The 22,317-nt window shown below is 39.8% G+C and overlaps 1 protein-coding gene across 1 annotated transcript in view; it reads left to right on the top strand.

Annotated features, from left to right (window-relative positions):
• Positions 1–61: 61 nt before the first annotated feature.
• Positions 62–22,317, top strand: part of LOC134673322 (baculoviral IAP repeat-containing protein 6) — a 113,564-nt gene continuing 91,308 nt past the window's right edge. The window contains exons 1-7 of the mRNA XM_063531293.1: positions 62–296; positions 518–702; positions 11,487–11,615; positions 12,891–13,126; positions 13,738–13,939; positions 14,832–15,069; positions 19,488–22,233. Of these exons, the coding sequence (XP_063387363.1) occupies positions 119–296; positions 518–702; positions 11,487–11,615; positions 12,891–13,126; positions 13,738–13,939; positions 14,832–15,069; positions 19,488–22,233 (3,914 nt within the window). The 5' untranslated portion in view covers positions 62–118. The remainder of the gene's footprint in view (positions 297–517; positions 703–11,486; positions 11,616–12,890; positions 13,127–13,737; positions 13,940–14,831; positions 15,070–19,487; positions 22,234–22,317) is intronic.

Genomic DNA, 22,317 nt, shown 5'->3' with positions numbered 1-22,317 from the left:
TTGTCTGACTCCCATGGCAGATTTTGTAGCTGGCCATTTTACTTGAAAATATTTGACACAAAAAAGTATAATTACAAATGGCGTTTACGTAGAATAGACAGATGTGTTCACGGCCACGATGGGCGATGATTCTTTGATATTACGAGAAGATGGTTATATACGTATGAACTTTCCTGTTACTTCTTTAACGTATCACAGTAACTTGAATATAATTTTGGTGAAGACTGATGTTGGTGGTGTACACGTTTTGGATGTCAATTCTGGTGTGATTCTTCAGTCGTCCTGCCTATCAGCGGGTAAGTCACGATTTTAGATGCTTGTCATGTCTAATACAATATATTCCATAATTTTCCCCCTATTGCTTTCGTATAAGGAGGAATTTGAATGAGAATTACAGCATATTGCATTCATTTACGCGTTAGGATTGTTCTTAGTTGCCCTACATTGTTTCGGCTGACAGTTCTTTATAAACAATAATTGGTGCGTTGAGATTACTTGAGCTTTTGGTAAATTGCAGATGATGGGGGTACGCTTGGAGTGGAGTACGCGTCGGGGGCTGACAGGGTGTTCGTGTGGGACAGCAGTGGCGTGGGAGCCCGTACGGATTACAATGGAGTCCTGCTGCTGCACACCGCGCTCCAACGGCCGCTCCCGTCTTCGCAGCCGGATAAAATAATAAGAATTGAACTTGTGCTCTCTGAGGTATGTACAAATTTCGTGAACATCTTTGTTTAATTAAAGGTTTAGGGCATTGAGTAGTACTTGACAGATTATCTAACCTTAAACAGTATCTAGTTACTTCTATATTGTATATATCTATCTATACATCAAAATCAAATCATTGTAAATCTATGCTGAATTTTAACTGTATTACACTTATTTTGCAACAATCTTGTGCACCAAATCTTGAGTAGGTACCTACTTATTTGATATGCATCAACACATAAATGGGAAGGCATTATTATAATATTTTTCGCATGTACTGTCTAAGATCTCTGCCTATGTAGGATATGTGAAGTGTTCGGCGTTCAGGGTTTATAATGATAACACAAGAGTCGAGTAAATACTGAATATATTGGTAGAAAGATGACTACACTACATATGTATGTAGGTGGTATTGGATACACAAAGGCCTTTGAGAAGCAACAGTGAAAAAGTTGGTTAGAACAAACGAATACATAATTGACTGTAGTTATGCAGAAAACGACCAACTCAATTTTTTTATCAATGCAGAAAGCGACCAAAGCTACTGAGTTTGGGTGTAAGTCACTTTGACAAATATAAAAAGTTGGTCGCTTTCTACAGAACTATGGTCAATTTACATAATGCTGTCCTTATAAGTGGGTTGGATATTCTTATTATTGAAACCTTTTATAAGATGTCCAAATGAGCAGTAGTATCTAAGTCAGCGGTCGACAACAGGCGGCTTGCGGGCTGTGAGTCTCTGGCTATTTTGTATGTAATTTGACAAACAACAATGTCTGATAAAGTTATAAATATTAACAATGTGCAATCCACTCCGTTAACTACTATGTGACCCTTGGCTGCCAAAAAGCTGCCATCAGCTGAGTGAGTGAAGTGTCCAAATAGACCTATATGGTACATGTGACTCAGTGTGTAGGCATGTATGTTGTATATTATCTCCTTGTACTTCAAAGTTTCTTGGTACTGGGTTTCTATACAAAACCAGTTCTAGAACCGGAGAGCCTACATTGAACATTGAAATTCAGAATTTCGTTATCTCTCTCTATGACTCTTGGATTTTTGAGCGATTGAGAGAGGTAGAGAATGAAAGATGTGGATTGTTTAATTGACGGTGTAAAAATGAGTCCTCAAGATCATCAGGTGGCAGACATCACTTTAAAACTGTTGTTTTCAAATAAACATTCCCGCTGTAGGAATATAAACAACCTAAGAAAAAAAAACAAAAACATAAAATAATAAATCATTTATTTAGACAAAATATACCATATTTGTACAATTTCTTCTTCTGCCAAACTGCACCTAAGAAATGTGTATTGTATGGTAACAGTAGTAGTTAACTGTAAGTTTATTTTGTTTGGAAACACTAATTGACTTGTCATGTTTTACCCAAACAAAATATAACTGACTTATCACAAATTTATGTTTGTGGTTTTAGGTATACAAGACTGGAATTGTATTAGTTACAAAGACTTCAACAAATAAGTTTCAGCCGAAAATTTCATTTCTACAAACACATTTATTACTAACTGTACTTGAGTCTGACAAAGTGTGGCCATGTCATCATTAATGTCTTTCTATGAAAAAAATATGTTTATAATGACACTTGTTCACTTTGTTCTGTTCAAGTCACTGTAAAATGAAAGTGTGTTAAAATAACAACATTTGCTAGGTTGCAGCTAATCAAAAACCGGGCAAGTGCGAGTCGGACTCGCGCACGAAGGGTTCCGTACCATAATGCAAAAAAAAAACAAAAAAAAAAGCAAAAAATAATGGTCACCCATCCAAGTACTGACCACTCCCGACGTTGCTTAAGGCGCGGTGTGTAGTAAAATGCGCTTTTTTGTAACCATATTTACAGACTTTTACAAGGATTTCATGCATTATTTTCTAGTATGTATAACTTTAGTCCTTGAACTACGTTATTGCTTGTCAGAAACACAACAGCTCATTATTTTCTCGATAGAATCTTAAGTTGAAAACATGCTTACAGCTGTCTTTTGATCCATATTTTAGAAGTACTACGACGAAAATGGATATGAAACTTACCTCATTCGATAGCTTTTAAGTAAATCTTCGTTTTTGCTGGTCCTTTTATCGATACGTTAATCTTTTCATTCATAATTTTATGAATTCAACTTTTGCCTACTAAATTACACCCTACGCGGCAATACCTTGCGCCTATTCCCCGCGCCAGTACGCCCGTGGCCACTGCCAGCGTCGGACCTATGCTAGTTTAGTGGACGTTTCATAAAATGGGTAACCACTGTATAAATATGCAAATATGTTATACACACAATGTTTTTCAACATTCTTACGAAGAAAAGCAAAATAATTCTTAATTACTGTGACATTTCAGACATTCGCCCGTCATATTGTCAATTTATAACAAGTTGGGAAGCAAAGGCACACACCCGTCTAACCAATCCGGAATTTAGTCACGATTGATAAATTGTGTAAACAAATTTTATTAAAGGCTATTTCAAATTGAATCATTTTTAAACATATGTGTCCGGGATTCAAATACCTATGTGGGAGTGTTTAGTGTATGGTGGTACCCTTCGAGCAACACCGGCTTCCGAGTGGTACCTAACCATTTCACCGCTTTTAGTTTCCGAGTTACCTACATGCGTTTTAAGGGAAGTGGTCGAAAAATGCCTAAAATGGTTTTGTGTTTAATATTAGGTAAGGTAGAAGTACTAGTGCTCGACGCTGCACTAGTATTCGACATGGGTATAGTGTGTAGCTTTCAAATAGAGCTCGACGGCTAATCCTTTTTTTTATTATGAATGGGCTTACTCATGGCCACAGACTCCTATTGTCTATTGTTAAGTAAAACCGCTCATGCCACGTGCCACAACCACCTGCATAAAAAATACGTACTCCGGTTACTGAGTGCGGCGAGTCGAACGCTACAGAACCAGTCTAAAATGTGTCATCGAGATGACACAAAGGCGCGTTATCGGAGAGCGCACCTACACTGGTTTTTTGAGCGTTGGCCTAGCCGGCGCTCAGGTGCCAAATAAAATAATTAAGACCCTTTTTTGCACGTAAGTAGCACGTGCGGTTTTACTTAACAATAGACAATAGGATTAGCCGTTGAGCTCTATTTGAAAGCTACACACTATACTTTATGTCAAAGTAATATAGGTTAAATTTGAACGGCGACGATCTTTCTGTATTCAAATTTAATTCTTGTCACTTTGACATAAAGTGCCCGTGTCGAATACTAGTGCAGCGTTGAGCACTAGTACTTCTACCTTATTTCCGCCAAGTCCGTACCGTGCTATATGGAAATTTATTCCAAAAAATGCTGTTTATATACCACACTGGTGGCAAGCCAGCATACGACCCGCATTCACCATAGCCTATGGACGCCTGCAGCTACGGGGATGTGACACATCATGCCAAATGTTGATTGATTTTATATAAAATAAAAGTCCCAATATATAAAATAAGCTTTCATAAGTAATAGTTACTGATTTTTAAAAAGCGCCATTCAATTAAAAGACCTGTCTAGATCGCTTACCTTTTTTCAAGTACTTTCTAATGCTAAAAAAAACGAACTACAGTATTCCTATTCCTCCTTATTTTCAATACCTACTTGCCCGAAATTGACTTCTAGAATTAGACCAAGTCTGCGACAATTTTGATTACACACGCAGTGCAAGTGTTAATCATAATTTCATGAAGGTTTGTCGTTCAAAATAACACTTGCACTGCGTGTGCAATCAAAATCGTTGCAGAATTTTCTTGGTCTAACTCTATTATATTTTTAAGGTAAGTACTTAAGTACTAATTTCTGTCTCATAGTAATTGGGTATAATTTGATTAGGTTCTTAGTTTGTCGGGGTATACTCTCATATTGTATATAATTTCATTAAGTACTCATTAAATTACGAATTTGCTAATAAATCTTATTCGATATTATTTGCCGGAAAAAATCCCGGAACTGACAAATCAGAATATTCAGAATACCGATGGCGCCAGAATAAGGATGTAGACGTGCTGCGCGGGAATGGTGCGGCGGGGTGCGCGGGGCGCCCGCCCGCCTGTTCTACCACTCGTCTGCTTCACCCCCTCGGAAACGTAAAACTCAACTATAAGAGCGCCTTAACTTTGGTCAAAAATCACGTTTGTTGTATGGGAGCCCCATTTAAATCTTTATTTTATTCTGTTTTTAGTATTTGTTGTTATAGCGGCAACAGAAATACATCATCTGTGAAAATTTCAACTGTCTAGCTATCACGGTTCGTGAGATACAGCCTGGTGACAGACGGACGGACGGACGGACGGACAGCGAAGTCTTAGTAATAGGGTCCCGTTTTACCCTTTGGGTACGGAACCCTAAAAATGGTGGAACAGCTTATCTTATCTGAAACAAATTTTTAGAGCATTAGAACACTACCACAACAATACAATACATACCTAATTTTTTATTGCTCAGCAACTTAAAAACTAAGGTAGACAGGTAAGGTAGGTAGGTTAAGGGCTATAAAGGTTAATTTTCTTATTCAACGCTTATTCACGTGAAATGATCCTCCTTTTATTTAGGGAATTATGATAAAATCAGTACTTACATGCCCACAAGCTGTTAACTATTGCCCACAGAAGAGAAAAATGTACAGATCGCGCGAACACGCTAGTTTTCTCTCCTGTGGGCAATAGTTAACAGCTTGTGGGCATGTAAGTAATGATTTTATCATAGTTCTCTAAATAAAAGGAGGACCTTTTCATGTGGATAAGGGTTAAATAAGAAAATTAACCTTTATAGCCCTTAACTCTTGTGTATGTCTACAGGAAAGACGCGAACACAGTTTTGTTTTTGACCCATATAGGAGGAATACAGTGTTTCATTTTCCGATTTTCATTTTACTTCACTCATTTTTGTTCTCGTCAATGAATAAGATTATATACCAAAAGAATAATAAAATTGGTAAATATTTACCCCCTTATTCATAAAACTTTACGGGCCTGTTAAATTATGTTTTATCCCTTTCTTACAAATACAGAAGTCAAAATGACAGATAAAGACAAACGATTATTAGCTAATCGAGGTTTGTAGCGCGTTTATGAATAAGGGGGTTAGAAGTTGCACAACATCAATCAACAACATAACATATCAGCGGTGGGTAGAAAAAGCTTTTTGTGAGTAGTTTGTTACTGAACATTAAAATAAATAAATATTACAGGACATTTTTTACACAAATTGACTGAGCCCCACGGTAAGCTCAAGAAGGCTTGTGTTGTGGGTACTCAGACAACAACAACATTCTACATAATAATTAAGTTTTGAAATTAAGTAAGCCTGATTACGATTTTTAGAGCTACTTCTCACAGGACAGTTATGCTTATGTTGGTTAGAGTTGAAAGTAAAATTTTAAGGGCGCATCATGTTTAGTTACATTTAAATTACGTATAGTCCGTTTTTTTTAACATTAGAAAGAACTTCGCAGAAGTTCGCTTGTGGTTCTAAACCTGGCACTTTTAGCGGTAACAATTTGAAGTAAATTATATGTATTGACCATGCTACATTAGATAATTCAATAATTATTAACAATTAACGAGCCTGATAAAAACTGCACGCTTGCTTCTGCGGAGTTCTTTCTAATGCTAAAAAAAACGAACTATACCTATATGTAGCTCTAGCTACACATTTTGTAAGAAATGGCATTAATTCATTTATCGGAGGGATAAAAGTTATGTGACGAAAGGTATTACGAATGAATGTGGTCCCTCCACACCTCCTGGTGGTGTGGTTCCTCATTACGAGGAAAGAAAAACCGAGGAAAAGGTGGATGGACTGTGTGAGATATGATATGAAGCGAACGCATGTGAATGATGAGATGACGGGCGACAGAGAGGTATGGAAGAGCAAGACATGCTGCGCCGACCCCTAGTGAATGGGACAAGGGCAAGATAATGATAATGTAACATTGCATTTTCTTCTATAATAAAGAAATTAATCATCAAATTGCTCATGTCGCTTGAGTGGGCACTCGTAAACATGCCTCTATTGCCTCGCGTGATCTAGTCGTTGTAAAACAAAATACGATGTATAGCTATGCCGTGTTTCATTGTTATAATATGGGCCATTCATTTGTATGTTCTTGCTTATGGTATCTAGGTCCGTAGGACATAACATTACATCTATTATGTATCTACTTAACCTACTTTAGAATGGACTAAATCCAGGTTATAGTAGGTTGAATTTTTTGATACCATAAATAAAGAAAAAAAAAAATAAGGGGCACGCGACGTAAAAAAGAGAAGGCAATAAAATAATTACCTACGATAAAAGTCTTAATACGAGTCTACTCTAACAAACTTCCAGTTCATTTTGATTTGCCGAATTGCCGATATTGATGATTCAAATGTAATTTTTTGTGAGATATTAATTGTATGCATTGCGCGGGTGACATTTGTTACATTTTAATCCCCCAGTATCAAAGGTTTTTTTATACAAAAAAGAAAAATCATTCTTAGATTTCATTTCTTCAAAGATTAACTATACAGTGTGTTTTTTTTAAGTGGGACAGTATGGGGAAATCCCAAAGTATAAGAGATACAGGGAAACTGTCTTAGGAAACATTAGGTACTTTTTTGTGAAAAAAAAAATGGTATAGTCAAAATTTTGGTCAAGTGTGAGTTGTCCCTAAAAATGATTAATTTTGATGAAATTTTTTTTTGACGCACATCTACTCAGTTTCATGAGGGGATCATTTTATTGTATGGGAAGAAAAAAATCGGGACAGCAGAAGTTAGTCAAATTTAAGAAAATCGTTTTCATTTTTACAACCCGTGTAAATTGAAAACCACTGCCCACTGCAAGGTTTTTATTTAAAAAATATTGCCTATTCCAGTTTTACATTTGAATTTGGAACACTTTATTTGGTTTAAAAAGGATTAAAATACTTTAAGATATTCTTACGCGAGCCTTACCTTACAAATCTAATTTAAAAAAAAAACAAATTTTAAATTTGGAACTTCTTGAAACAAACAGTATTTTACTTGATATTTCATTGTTTAAAGTTAACATTATGTTAAGTTTTCGTCATGGAATTACCAAACTCGCATAAAGTAGATTTAATTGAAGCGTATTTTGTAAATTATCGTAGCTCTGTGAATGCGTTACAGTGGTATCGGGAACGTTATCCGGACCGCGATCAACCGGACCGCAAAATTTTTGACAAACTGGTGAAAAATTTAAGAAAGGGAGGCTGTTTTAAATTAAAACGGAAGAGACGAGCCACAGTAATAAATGAATTTACAACTATCGCAATCTTAGGATATTTTGAAGCCTACCCAAAAGCCTCATTGAGGGAAGCTGCTAACACTATCGGTGTGCATAAATCTACAGTACGAAAGGTATTGAAGGCTTACAAGTACAAGTGTTACATAGAAGGTCATCTTGTACAAGCATTGCTTCCAGGAGACACTGACCGGAGATTAGCATTTTGCCAGTGGTTTGTAGCATGCTCGATTAGAAACCCGTCTTTTCCAAGCCGGATTATTTGGACAGATGAATGCAATTTTTCAAACAATGGCATGTAACACAATAGAAAAAATAATCATTTTTGGGCACGTACAAACCCCTTCCGAACTACGGCAACCCATAACCAGGTCCGCTTTTCCTTTAATTGTTGGTGTGCAATATTAGATAATAAAATCTTTGCCATTAAAATTTACCATGGAACATTGAATAGTCAAAAATATCAGGAAATATTAAACATGGCTGTGGATTTAGTAGATATGGCAATTCCATTAAATAATTTGAATAATATCATCTACCAACAAGACGGCGCCCCTGCCCACAATAGTATCGCTACGAAACAGTTTTGAAATGAACATTTTCTTGATCGCTGGATGGGCACAAATGGCCCTATTAAATGGCCACCACGTTCACCCGATTTAACACCGTTGGATTTTTTCATTTGGGGGTACCTTAAAGGTCGAATTTATGCAGATACTTACAACTCGGTACAAGAGTTAAAAGACGCAGTGCATTATCATTTGAACAACATACATCACAACGCCTTGTCTAAAGCTACCAGAGGTGTTCTGAAACGCGCTCGTGCCTGCATTCGACAAGAGGGAGGCCACTTTGAACATTTACTTTAATGTAAAATTATTTTATTAAATTTACCTAACTTCTGCTGTCCCGATTTTTTTCTTCCTATACAATAAAATGATCCCCTCATGAAACTGAGTAGATGTGCGTCAAAAAAAAATTTCATCAAAATTAATCATTTTTAGGGACAACTCACACTTGACCAAAATTTTGACTATACCAATTTTTTTTTCACAAAAAAGTACCTAATGTTTCCTAAGACAGTTTCCCTGTATCTCTTATACTTTAGGATTTCCCCATACTGTCCCACTTAAAAAAAACACACTGTATATTTACATACCTACTTGTAAAATATAGGTATTATCATAGAACAGGTACATAATAGGACTAGGTACAAAGCGATAAACAAGTGCGAGTCGGACTCGCGCACGAAGGGTTCCGTACCATAACGCAAAAAAAGCAAAAAAGCAAAAAAACTAAAAACGGTCACCCATCCAAGTACTGACCCCGCCCGACGTTGCTTAACTTCGGTCAAAAATCACGTTTGTTGTATGGGAGCCCCACTTAAATCTTTATTTTATTCTGTTTTTAGTAGTGTCCGACCGAAGGTTCGGTTTCGGTTTCGGCCAGTTTCGGCCCAAAAATCATGTTTCGGCCGTAGTTTCGGTTTCGGCCAAAATACGGCCGAACCTTTCGGCCGGGCCGAAACTTACGAAATGGTACTTCGGACAAAGACCAAAAGTTGGGGAATAAGTAGGACAACAATATTAATATCTGTACATATACTGATTCATGTATAGGTGGTATAGGTACATAATTTAATTGGTTTATTATAAAACACAATTCCACTAGTGAGGGCGCCACTGGACGGTCGACTCAGTCTTAAGAGGCTGTCAATACCTATAACGCGCACACTGTCTAATTGTATCGGAGTGAATGAGATAGCACTGTCGCACGTAGCCGTTGGCCGAGTATCCGCTCGGCACGAGTCGAACGATGTCTTTTTCGCTCTTATTCAATCACTTATTCAGTCATTTTCCTATCTACCTCTAATGACAAATTTTAAGCGAGGCTAAAGGTTACGCTCAACTAGTGCTGCAAAGTTGATTTTCTCAATAGTTAATATTTTGCGAGGTCAGACAGCTGACTATTGATTAAAACGAAGAAAAAACCCTTAAAAGTGCCCCCAGTACAGTTTTTCATACGAATGCTATCAAATATATCAAATATCAAATATCAAATATCAACCTTAGCCTCACTTTTTACCTCAATTTACCATTGGTTTGTGTTCCACATGTCCTCTACTTCAGCTTAGCCTTTGGCCTCGCTGCGCCATGCTCAGCCTGCGGTCTCGCTTTTTAATACAATGGACATTGGTTGGAGTCTGTGCTCAACTACTTATTTTGAAGCCTGAAGCACGGCTTTGACTTCGCATGAAAGTTCGCCTCACTGGGGCACTTCGGACTTTTAGGCCCAGGTGAAGATCGGTACCCGGCCTTGCGATTTTATTAACAAAAAATTTCGCGCTCGCTGCGCTCGCGTTTTTGGTTGACCCTGTATCTACATGTTAGCTTGACTGGTGAATGAATAGAGTTACACCAAGAAAATTCTGCAATGATTTTGTAACTAGTGCAAATGTTATTTATACGTCTTATTTCATAGAAGTTTTGACGTTTAAAATAACACTTGCATTGCGTGTGTTATCAAAATCGTTGCAGAATTATCTTGGTCTAACTCTAGTAATTTTCTTAAAAAACTGCTTAAGTAACATAAATTTCAAGGACATTGGGTGTTGACAGCCCCATAATATGTGTAAAGCGGTTTTATGATATTTTTTCAACTATTCTAACAAGTCTACAAAAGTTTCGGTTTCGGTTTCGGCCGAAACTAGAGCCAAAGCCGAACATTCGGTTTCGGTTTCGGCAAAAAAACATGTTTCGGTCGGACACTAGTTTTTAGTATTTGTTGTTATAGCGGCAACAGAAATACATCATATGTGAAAATTTCAACTGTCTAGCTATCACGGTTCGTGAGATACAGCCTGGTGACAGACGGACGGACGGACGGACGGACGGACGGACGGACAGCAGAGTCTTAGTAATAGGGTCCCGTTTTACCCTTTGGGTACGGAACCCTAAAAAGCGATGAATAAATTCGCGATCGACCCGTCTATAAATGTGATTTAAAATGAGGACTACAAAGTACAAACATAATTTTTACCGCTCTAGACTAGAAGGCTTGGCCAGGCGTGGCTCACTCCACGATTTCGTCGCTTTGCTATAGGTAGCTAAAAGTACATCCGTTCCACACCAATTTTGGTGGCTAGCCATAAACCGCGCGTGGCGCTGTCACCACCTAGCTATCTCTGTCCTGATCGTAACAGACGCGTTTTGTTAGAGAGTGAGTCTTCTGTACCTAGTACTATTATTTATTCTGTGGCTTGGCTCCTAACAATCGAGTGGGAGGTAAATTACTGACTTTACAATAGTCCTTGTTATAAAATATTTTTGACACAGTCATTTATTTATTTAATCTTGATTGCACAATACATGAAGGTACAAATTACGGACCAAATGCCTTAAGTCATTCTCTATTACCAGTCAATGTGAATGGGTTAGACCCTTAGACCAGACAGATTAAGTACCTATAGTAGTAGTATTATAATATTTTTTTTTTATTTCTTTAATAAAAAAAAACATTTTGTTTGTTCCAGGCCGTCCTTCTGTACCAGTGCCTGCAGAGTTTGGACGTGCATTCCATCGAGGGCCTAACTGACTTCATCAATGAGCTCAAAAACTCCATTGATGCTGAACCGGCCAGGAAAGGAGTTAAGGCGCAAAAGGTAATGCTTGATTTAAATTTGGCTGAAGCTGGAATGCAGACGAGTGGCTTCTCTCTCTCTCCCCACCCCCTTTCTCTCTCTCTAGCCCTTTTCTACCCCCGGGTGTAAGCCTCCTTAATTGTACGCCACTCGTCACGGTTCTGTGCGACCTGGAGCCACTTCTCCGCAGTCTTTTTGATATCGTCGTCTTAACGCATCTGGGGTCTACTTTGGGGATGCTCCCCCCATGGTCGCCACTCGAGTAGTCGTTGGAGTAAACGATTCGGTTTTTCGTGTTATATGACCAGCCCATCCCCACTTCAAACTGGCTACGCGTTCTACAACATCACTGACGTTGCTCTGTTGTGTCAGCCACTCATTCGTTTTACGGTCTCTCAATGTGATCGCCACCAGTTTTCTCTCTAGCGCCCGCTTGGCAACGCTCAGTTTATGTATTATATGGAACTAGTAGAAAGGCTTGTTGTTATAAGTTATAATATAAAGTAGTGCCAGTAAGAAGTATACAAGGTACGTTCGGAAATTCTTCGCAATGACAGGTAATTACGAAAATCCTCCATAAGTCTATAAATCAGATTCCGTTTTGGGACTTACCCGATATTCCGATACGATTATGCGGGATTCCCAGAATACACTATAGTGAGTCCTTAGTGGTATTAAGATTAGACTAAATTACATGGTTAAACTTCGAGTTACAATTAGAAAGCGAGTATAACAGTTTTATTTTGATTTCAATGCCAGTATGACTCAATTATAGTTAAAATTGTAATTATCACATCAGTTTCTGAGGATATGTTGGGCTAAGCTAACATACTGATAAGACTGATAAGTACTGTCAATTCCGCAGAGCGAGGAGGAGGTTAAGGATACTGAGAAACAGCTTGCCTAACCTGCTCCAATTCAATCTAAATAAAAATGACATATCAGTTGTTGGTATTTTATTAATGGAACATACATTTAGGTCATTGTATTGTAGCATGGACAGATTTCAGCAATTCGAAGATTAGGCCTTGCCCTCCCCAGCAGCACTAGCACCCTACCCCCTAAGGTAGACTAGTCCTGCAAGCCCAAATCCTCAAGGAATCCTATCAAACCTTTGATATTGAGTAGGAACTCAGGGAGATCTCTCGGAGATCCAAGATGGTTTACCCTATTTGAAGCCACTCGGCCTCACAACCTTGCAGATTTAACCAATGTATTTTGCCTGTTCTCACTTATGGAGCTGAAACCTGGGTTTTCACCAAATACATATTATGCTAATATCACCTTACTTTCCAGTGGAGCACAGTCACCATATGCCTGCCCCAGTCCACACTCCGGCTGGTCACCACCGGTGTAGTCCAAGAGCTCAAAGGCCAGAACCGGAGGATCCCCGCCCTGGCCATCGCTTCTGCTGTGGGGCAGCGGGCCAATGAGCTGATGCCGTGCTCCAGGGATGAGGAGTCGAGGGCACTGATGTACTCTGAGGCAGAGCGCAAGGAGACCTTCAAGCGGTGGCCTCATATGGATTACAAGTGAGTAGCCTACGCTGTAATGATGTAAAAAATATCTTCTGGTAGTGGTGTAAATATTTCTTTGCTCAAGAGCTGGTGAAGAAAATGGGGAAGGCACTTATCAAACTAAGAAAAAATGATTTTTGATGTCTTTAAAGAAAGGGGCTGTCCATAAATTACGTCATCGATTTTTGACCCCCCCACCTAAAATCATCCAAAAATCATGCTTTGAATGACCCCGTTTCCTCCTAAATCATGCATGCTACATCATCCGATGTCCAGACCCCCCCTCCCTAATTTGAAATGACGTAATTTATGAATAGCCCCAAAGACGTATCCAAAGACGTATTCTTGATAATGGTAACATACGAGGCTAAAATACAAAGGACAAAATGTCTTAATTTCCTGTTGGAATAATTATATGCAAAATGTATTAGTGCAGTTATGCAGAATTTTCTTCATCTGGCATTATAAATTGTAGTTCTTAACATTTATATAGATGCTTCTCTGTCCTCGGCCGGTATCTGGCATCAAATTGTAATAATAATCGAAATGATTAAGAGTATTTTGACGCCAAACTGGTAGTTACAAAAATCATTTCCAATCGTTCAACATGAGTTCTATTCCTCTAGATGGGCGCTCCCCGCACGCATGGCCCAAGCCGGCTTCTACCACCAACCCTCACCCAGCGGGGACGACCGCGCAATGTGCTTCACGTGCATGGTGTGCCTCGTCTGCTGGGAGAAGTCCGACGAGCCCTGGGTCGAGCACGAGCGGCACTCCCCCAACTGTCCGTTCGTACGCGGCGAGTACACACACAACGTGCCTATATCGGTCAGTATCTGTAGTAGTCCGACGGTTAGATGCCTCGCTTGTGTGGTATCTCTTTCAGCTAACCTTCGAGTAGATAAGTAGTAAGTTCTTAGTGGGTCAAATCTTGGATGCTAAATTTGACCCACTTCCCGATTTCCGATTGAGCTGAAAATTTGCATACGTAAGTCGGGTACACAGCAATATTATGGTACCATCGAGCTGATCTGATGGAGACAGGAGGAGGCCATATGAACTCTGAATATGTGTTTTTAGAATTGTCTCAATGAGTATTAGCTGTCTGTGGTAAGAAAAGTACAGTCAGCGAGAAAAGCTTGTACAAAAAATGGAATGCTAAAAACTTATTTTATTAGGTTACCAGCTTCACTAATATGGAAAGAGAAACTACATGGTTTATTTTTTATTTTATGGCAAACAACCTTATTCAGATATACAGACAAAACAAGTCAGAATTTAAAACGAACACGGGACTAATTTATTTTTATTGATTTATCGCGTAAAACTTACTTACGGTCATTAATGGCCTGACGTCTGCCTGTGACAACGATCGTAAAGTAATGCTATAAATTACGTAAGTTTACGTGATTAAGTCTCGTGTTAGTTTTAAAATTATGAGTGAAAATCGTGTTAGTTTAAATCCTAATAAAACAGGTCGGAGTCAAAACAAGTTTAGTTAAGAATTATAAATGGTTTTCCCCCATTGGTTAGGATTCAGAATAACCAAGTTACCTAACTTATGTTATTATAACTGTAGGTCGATGAACTAAACAGAGCCCCGTGTATAACCTACCTAGGCAGGTGATTCATGCATGTGTTTATCTAACAAAAAAATGTTCATTTAAATTTAAGAACCCTCTGTCTTACAAAAAACTGAACAAAATTATTTGATTTCCAGGTAACGAATGCCACAGCATGCGCGGCGCCCAGTCCAAATGTGACCATAGTCTCCAAAGGCAACACAGGCGAGCTTATCGCCACCGGTTCTGCCGAGGGCAAGGTCAACATCTGGAAGTTCGACTGTGGTCTCAAGCTGGTCAAATTCATACACCTCTCCCCGTACGACTCCATATTTAGTGGGATACTGTCTACAGATTGCAATAAAGTGTGGTCGGCCAGTTTGGAGAAGGATTCCTGTAAGTGGACCTTTATGTTTTATTTTATTAGTATCGTGGCCCTTTTTAGTGTTCCGTACAAAACCAGGCCTATGGAACTCTCCGCGCGCGCTCGGATTTATACCTACGAATCTGCTCCCGTTCACGGTAGAAAAGCAAGCCAGTTGGTTGCCACACGCGCTCACGTACGCACGTCACCGCGAGCCGCACTGTCAATTTTTACGATAGTTACAAGCTACGTAGTAGGTACCTGTACCTACCTACTATTGAATTTCTTTAATTAAACATGTAATGTTTATTATGTATGACAAATGTATAGTTTTAGATATCTATTTGCAAATTTAGCAAATTAAATTAATTAATTATTTAGGTAGCAAATTTTTAATCTATTTTGGTAAATGTTTATTTTAACGACAGTAAGTTAACTTTAAACCGGAAAGTGCCTACTCATTTTTGCTATGGTTAACTTTTAATTAATTACCTGTATTCATGGGGTTTCTATTGTTTTTCTTTATTGTGTAACATTAATCTATCTGGTTTTAAATTACACGAAGTTTTAAAACTAATTCTTGCTGGGATTATTGCGCGGTTTATAAAACGGCGTAAACACTGCGGTTACTGCAGGGACATATGACCTTTTAAAATGACTACGAGTATTTCGCAAACACTAACGCATAATTGGAATATTAGGTATAATTTAAGAGCGCTCTTACAAGAAAAGTCGAAATAATGCAAAATTGATGATACTAGTCGACGAAATTCAGGACTTTGTGCTCATTATTAGAAACAATGAGTACTTGTTCCAGTAAAAGCGTCTTCTTATCTTTTTAAATATCGTTGTAAATAGTAGAAAAAGGACTTATTAAATTAGTAATGAATTTTTTTCTGATGGTCGTTTCCGAAAAACCGCGTGAAGCACTGAACGGCAAGCTCTTATTTGGAAATGTTCAGAAGTTTACTCTGCTAAACCTGGCTATTTTGTATTACTAATACCCTGTACTTTAGGCATATCAAACGATATTTTTCCTACATACCTTTGAGAAAGAGAAAATCAAAGTAAAACGAACTCAATTTTCTCTCCGAAACAAGTGTCAATTTCTACGAAAATCTACTTAATATCGAAGTCATTTTCATACTCAAGCAATCTGCAACGTTTGCTTATACTGTTGGTATACATTAGTGTTTATGAAATTCTACTATAATTTTTTGGCAATTTTTTGAAAACTACTCTATATTACCGATGACGCGCGCTCGCCAGCTCAGTGCCGCGGCAGAGCTTGTACAGGCAGGACGTGTGTCGGTCGGCTCCGCACATTTTCAACGGCGACGACGAGGTTTTTTATCATTGTGTGCGGCGGGCGCCGTGTAAAACGCTATACTGTGTGCGTGTAAACCGCAACGAGAGACTTTGATCCTAGCACTGTTTTTATAGTATTATAATTTATAATGGTACAGTTTAATAAACTACCGGACAGGATTAAAAATATTTGAAACGACCTGACATTCTATATGTATTTATTTGACTCAAGATAGTACTCAGGGTCTGATGATGGAGCCGGAAGGTGGTCACCGGTACCAATCAACCATGCAACTAAACCACTTCGTGTTTAGGCTCGTTTTATTTGTCTCAACAAGATCTTTGACACAAGATAGTACTCAGGGTCTGATGATGGAGCCGGAATGTGGTCACCGGTACTAATCAACCATGCAACTAAACCATTTCGTGTTTGGGCTCGTTTAATTCGTCTCAACAAGATCTTTGACACAAGATAGTACTCAGGGTCTGATGATGGAGCCGGAAGGTGGTCACCGGTACCAATCAACCATGCAAGTAAACCACTTCGTGTTTGGGCTCGTTTGATTCATCTCAACAAGATCTTTGACACAAGATAGTACTCAGGGTCTGATGATGGAGCCGGAAGGTGGTCACCGGTACCAATCAACCATGCAACTAAACCACTTCGTGTTTAGGCTCGTTTTATTCGTCTCAACAAGATCTTTGACACAAGATAGTACTCAGGGTCTGATGATGGAGCCGGAATGTGGTCACCGGTACTAATCAACCATGCAACTAAACCATTTCGTGTTTGGGCTCGTTTAATTCGTCTCAACAAGATCTTTGACACAAGATAGTACTCAGGGTCTGATGATGGAGCCGGAAGGTGGTCACCGGTACCAATCAACCATGCAAGTAAACCACTTCGTGTTTGGGCTCGTTTGATTCATCTCAACAAGATCTTTGACACAAGATAGTACTCAGGGTCTGATGATGGAGCTCGAAGGTGGCGACGGGTACCAGTCTATCACATAACTGAACCACTTCGTGTTTGGGCTTCGTGTTTGGTTTATCACCTAGTGTCAAAGATCTTGTTGAGACGAATCAAACGAGCCTAAACACGAAGTGGTTTAGTTGCATGGTTGATTGGTACCGGTGACCACCTTCCAGCTCCATCATCAGACTCTGAGTATCACCTAGTGTCAAAGATCTTGTTGAGACTAATCAAACGAGCCTAAACATGAAGTGGTTTAGTTGCATGGTTGATTAGTACCGGTGACCACCTTCCGGCTCCATCATCAGACTCTGAGTATCACCTAGTGTCAAAGATCTTGTTGAGACTAGTCAAACGAGCCTAAATATGAAGTGGTTTAGTTGCATGGTTGATTGGTACCGGTAACCAACTTCCAGCTCCATCATCAGACTCTGAGTATCACCTATATATAGTTCGTTTTTTTTAGCATTAGAAAGAACTCTACAGAAGCAAGCATGCAGTTTTTATCAGGCTCTTTAATTGTTAATAATGATTGAATTATCTAATGAAGCATGGTCAATACATATAATTTACTTCAAATTATTACCGCTAATAGTGCCGGATTTGGAACCACAAGCTTACTTCTGCGAAGTTCTTTCTAATGCTAAAAAAAACGGACTGTAGTGTCAAAGATCTTGTTGAGATGAATAAAACGAGCCTAAACACGATGTGGTTTAGTTGTATGGTTGATTGGTAATGGTGACCACCTTCCAGCTCCATCATCAGACCCTGAGTACTGTCTTGTGTCAAAGATCTTGTTGAGACGAATCAAACGAGCCCAAACACGAAATTGTTTAGTTACATGAGAGACTGGTACCCGTGGCCACCTTCCAGCTCCATCATCAGACCCTGTGTATCTTCAGTGTCAAAGATCTTGTTGAGACGAATCAAACGAGCCCAAACACGAAGTGGTTTAGTTACATGATAGACTGGTACCCGTGGCCACCTTCCAGCTCCATCATCAGACCCTGTGTATCTTCAGTTTCTTGTAACTTGTTTCTTGTAAATAATTGAGTACCTATAATTTCTTTCGAGTAATATACGTTCATAAGTACGAGTATGGGGCTATTCATAAATTACGTCGTTTCAAATGGGAGGAGGGGGGGGGGGGGGTCTGGACATCGGATGATGGTAGCATGACGTAGGAGGAAACAGAGTCATCCGAAGCATGATTTTTGGATGATTTGAGGGATGGGGGGGTCAAAAATAGATGACGTAATTTATGAACAGCCCCTATGTACATTTGCACTGCATTTAGTATTTTCGTACTTACCAAATAACAGTTTTAGGACTTTATAAGTTAAGTACAGTTAGTGTTGTTATGGTTGATTTCAATATGCTTCACGAAGGATCAAGAATGTTTAATCCATCATTGTAGTGCGAGTGTGGTAGAAGGGATCGGAATACTGAGCTCGCACGGCCTGCCGCAGCGCGTAAAATACCTAAACTCGCTCAACCCCGAAATGTAATAGCACTCTTAAGATTTAGCTTTCCTTTTGTTTCACTTCGCTGTTTAAGTAGGTATTTATTTATCATTTCTAAGCGTCAGCAACCCTAGCGTTGTGCCGGTGCGCGCGGTGCGGGGAGCGGCGCGTTGAAGGTCACTCCATTGTATTTTTGTGTAGGTATCAAAACGGTAGGTATTTGCGTTTTGTTTGAGAGATAAGTATCTGTTCGTAAGAACTATTATATAATCTGTGACAAAACTTTGTTCACGGAACACTTATGGGATCACTTCGGTCTTGTTATTTTATTAGGGTCGTCGTCTGACTTCCCCCATTTCTTTGCACTGAGGTTGTAGAGCTAGACCAAGACAAGTCTGCAGCGATTTTGATAGCCCACGCAGTGAAAGTGTTATTTATAACGTCATAATTTCATAGATGTTTGATGTTTAAAATGACATTTGCACCGCGTGGGCTATCATAATCGCTGCAGACTTCTCTTGGTCTAACACTAAGGGTTATTTTTGTTTTGGTATTACGGTTGATAACCAGCTGATCCATCTTTGCGTTCCGCACAAGAAATAAAATTACTATAATTATTTTAGTGCTTTGGGTTATTACTTTTCAAGTCCTCATAAATTTCCTCAAAGTTACCTTAGAAATTAACCTATTGTTTATGTTGTTTCAGCGACCTACAGCCTCGAGCTCACAGCAATGGCGTTCGTCGGCATGACTTCACAACAAGAGACATACCCACAAGCACAAAATACAGAAACAGCCATAGGCGAAAAAGAGACCACTAACACCAAGACCAAACCCTCACTCATCTGTGCTGTCACCATAACCAGGACTAACAATATTCCTTCAGACCAACCTATAAAGGAGGAGGATTCCAGCAAAGCACTCTTCGATTCAGGCGCACCAGATAAATTCAAGGAGAGCGTCCAAGCAATGAACGATCAGAACGAAGCCAAGAGCAACCTCTCACCTATAAACAAAATGCTCTTCCTACTAACATATGATATACACAGCTCTTTAGCAGGCTCTATAACAACAGTCGTCCACACATCCAACAGTAGCGGCAATTCAAAACCGGGAGTCAGTAAGAAAGTATGCACGGTCGCTCGAACGGACGACGCGAACATATACGACGAAATATACTTCCAATATTCTGACGAGGACACGGAGCTTCCCCAGTGCACCAGTCTCTTGGACGAGCAGATCAGCAATGTGATTAATCTTAACGCTTCTTCCAGTAAAGAGGATTCTAAAATGTGGGAACCGAAGAAGATCTTTTTAACGAAGCATTACAAGTTGTTACCACCGCCGCCGCCTACTGTTCTACTGCCAGAACTACCTGAGTCTGGGCAGGGTAGCATGCTAGACTTTGTAGGCAAGATATCGCAGTTGAAGAGTTGGAAGAGCGGAAATTTAGACTCTGTCGGGACTAAGCTAGCCGACCAGACGGATGCGGTCTTGCAGCAAGCAGACCCCATCACGCATTATCTCAATATGAACGGCCCATTAGAAATCTCAGACCTCAAATGGTATGAAGGCGGAGAGGGTACAGAAAAGATTAAGGTTACCACATTCGGTGGCAGCAAAGTCGGCACTCAGACTGCAGTGAGCAATAGCAATAATGACGGTTTCGACAGCGATCCGCCGCAAGAAGAGGTCGTGTCCCAAGGCATCGCCGTCCAGTGCTTAAGTCTTCCAGGTTTCAAGCTCAACCTTAGAGATGATTCTAAAGTCACTCATTTACTGCCAACAGAAGACAAGGAACATTTACTAGTGGTTATCTCCAGCATTGATCCAGAAAAAGTCAGGGTGGAGGAAGAAACTGACCATGATGGCGACACGAAAATGGATGTCGATGACGTCACAGAACAGACAGACAAGGCAGATGACAAATCTGACGTGAAAGCGTACTTCATACTGTTTAAAATAAACAGCAACACTTCGATTTTCACTCTAGAAGACAATCCTGTAAATATGATGGAGCTGCCTTACGGAGAAAGTCCTGTAGACCTATGTTTGCTGCCCATTGACAAGCACGAACAGTACTCGTTGGCCGCTGTAGGCGTAGACGGTAGCCTTAGACTTTATTCTCTGCCTTCCTTCAAAATGCTCTCGGAGAAGCGAGCTCCTAAGGGCCAGTTCACATCAGTAGCGTACTGCGCCTCAGTAGAGCGGCTTAGCGTGTCAACGAAGCACGGAATGATATATTTCTACGCATTGAATAATGGTGAGAAGGATTCGACAGGCGATATTGACGAAGACGAGTTCGCTAACATAGACTTTGAGATGCTACATAGACAACCTAGAGATGAGACGGCAGGGGCCACTCCTGCGCCTGTTATGTTGGCTAACAAGACTGAACTAGATATGAGCGATCTAGAAACTATGACTACCTTAATAGGATCATTCGGTCATGCGAACACTACGGTACCTTACAGCGCAGTCGTGCCTGGGTTCTGGTGTGAGCTGTCGCCTGCGCAGCGCTCGCGCTCCGACCACCAGAACAACCGGACTTGGCGTTTGCAAAACACATCTTCCACATGGGACGAACACGTTTTAGAGCTCACGTTACCTTACAGTGTCTCTTTAGCTCATATAGAATTTGGATTCACTCTACACTCGTCATGTTCCGCGAACTTACCTATAATTCAAGTGACGCTTTTGAAACAGAACTTGCACGGAATTGGGTACAAGAAGGACGCGTCTTTCGGCCACCGATCGGAGTCGCCGGTATTTTTCCCGACGGTTGACGCCGATATGTCTTCAAATTTAGAGAACCCAGTGAACAGCGAGGAGTACTTGCAAGCCCATAACGCTGAGATCCTCGCTGGGCCACTGCTACTTTCTTCCGGCTTAGACTTGACACAGCAATCCGGTACTTTAATACTGACCAGTCCTAGATTATACAGGGCTCGAGGCAGAACGTTTTTGATCCATATTAAAACCTTATTCGACCCAGCGAAGGACATGAGCAAGGGCTCGATAAAATCGGGAGAAAGCAGCTCGAAAAAATCAAGCTTTATCGGTTGCGATTGGTTACATCAAATCTCGCTAACAGTTCGCTCCAGTCCTCACACTGACGTTCCTTTGGAGCGTCAGCAGCGCATAGCCATGCTTGAATCCAACAGCTTCTTGGACACATTATGTGAGATAGCTGTAAGCAGGGATGATAGTGAGAAGAGAAAGTTAGCTTTAGACATACTCATTTGGGTGATCTCGATAAGACTGCAGAGACTCAGACTGGCCAAGACTGACAAAGGTAAAGACAAGGACGCTCAGACTCCCGTGGAGATTCAACAGTTGGAGTGTGTTAAGATCATTGAAAAACACACTGATGCTTTGATCAAAAACTGCATTTTGTGCGGTAATAGGAGCTTTGCTAAGAAGTGCGTGAAGATCATCCTTATTACCAGCGAGTAAGTTATAATTTTTTTTTATAATTATGTAATATTCGTATAAAACGAAGTCATAAAAAATTATGTGTGTACACGTAATAATCG

Source organism: Cydia fagiglandana, chromosome 18 (genome assembly GCF_963556715.1).
Source record: "Cydia fagiglandana chromosome 18, ilCydFagi1.1, whole genome shotgun sequence".
Lineage (NCBI taxonomy): Eukaryota > Metazoa > Arthropoda > Insecta > Lepidoptera > Tortricidae > Cydia > Cydia fagiglandana.
Note: the sequence above shows the minus strand (reverse complement) of the source record. Positions and strands in the feature narration are given on the sequence as shown.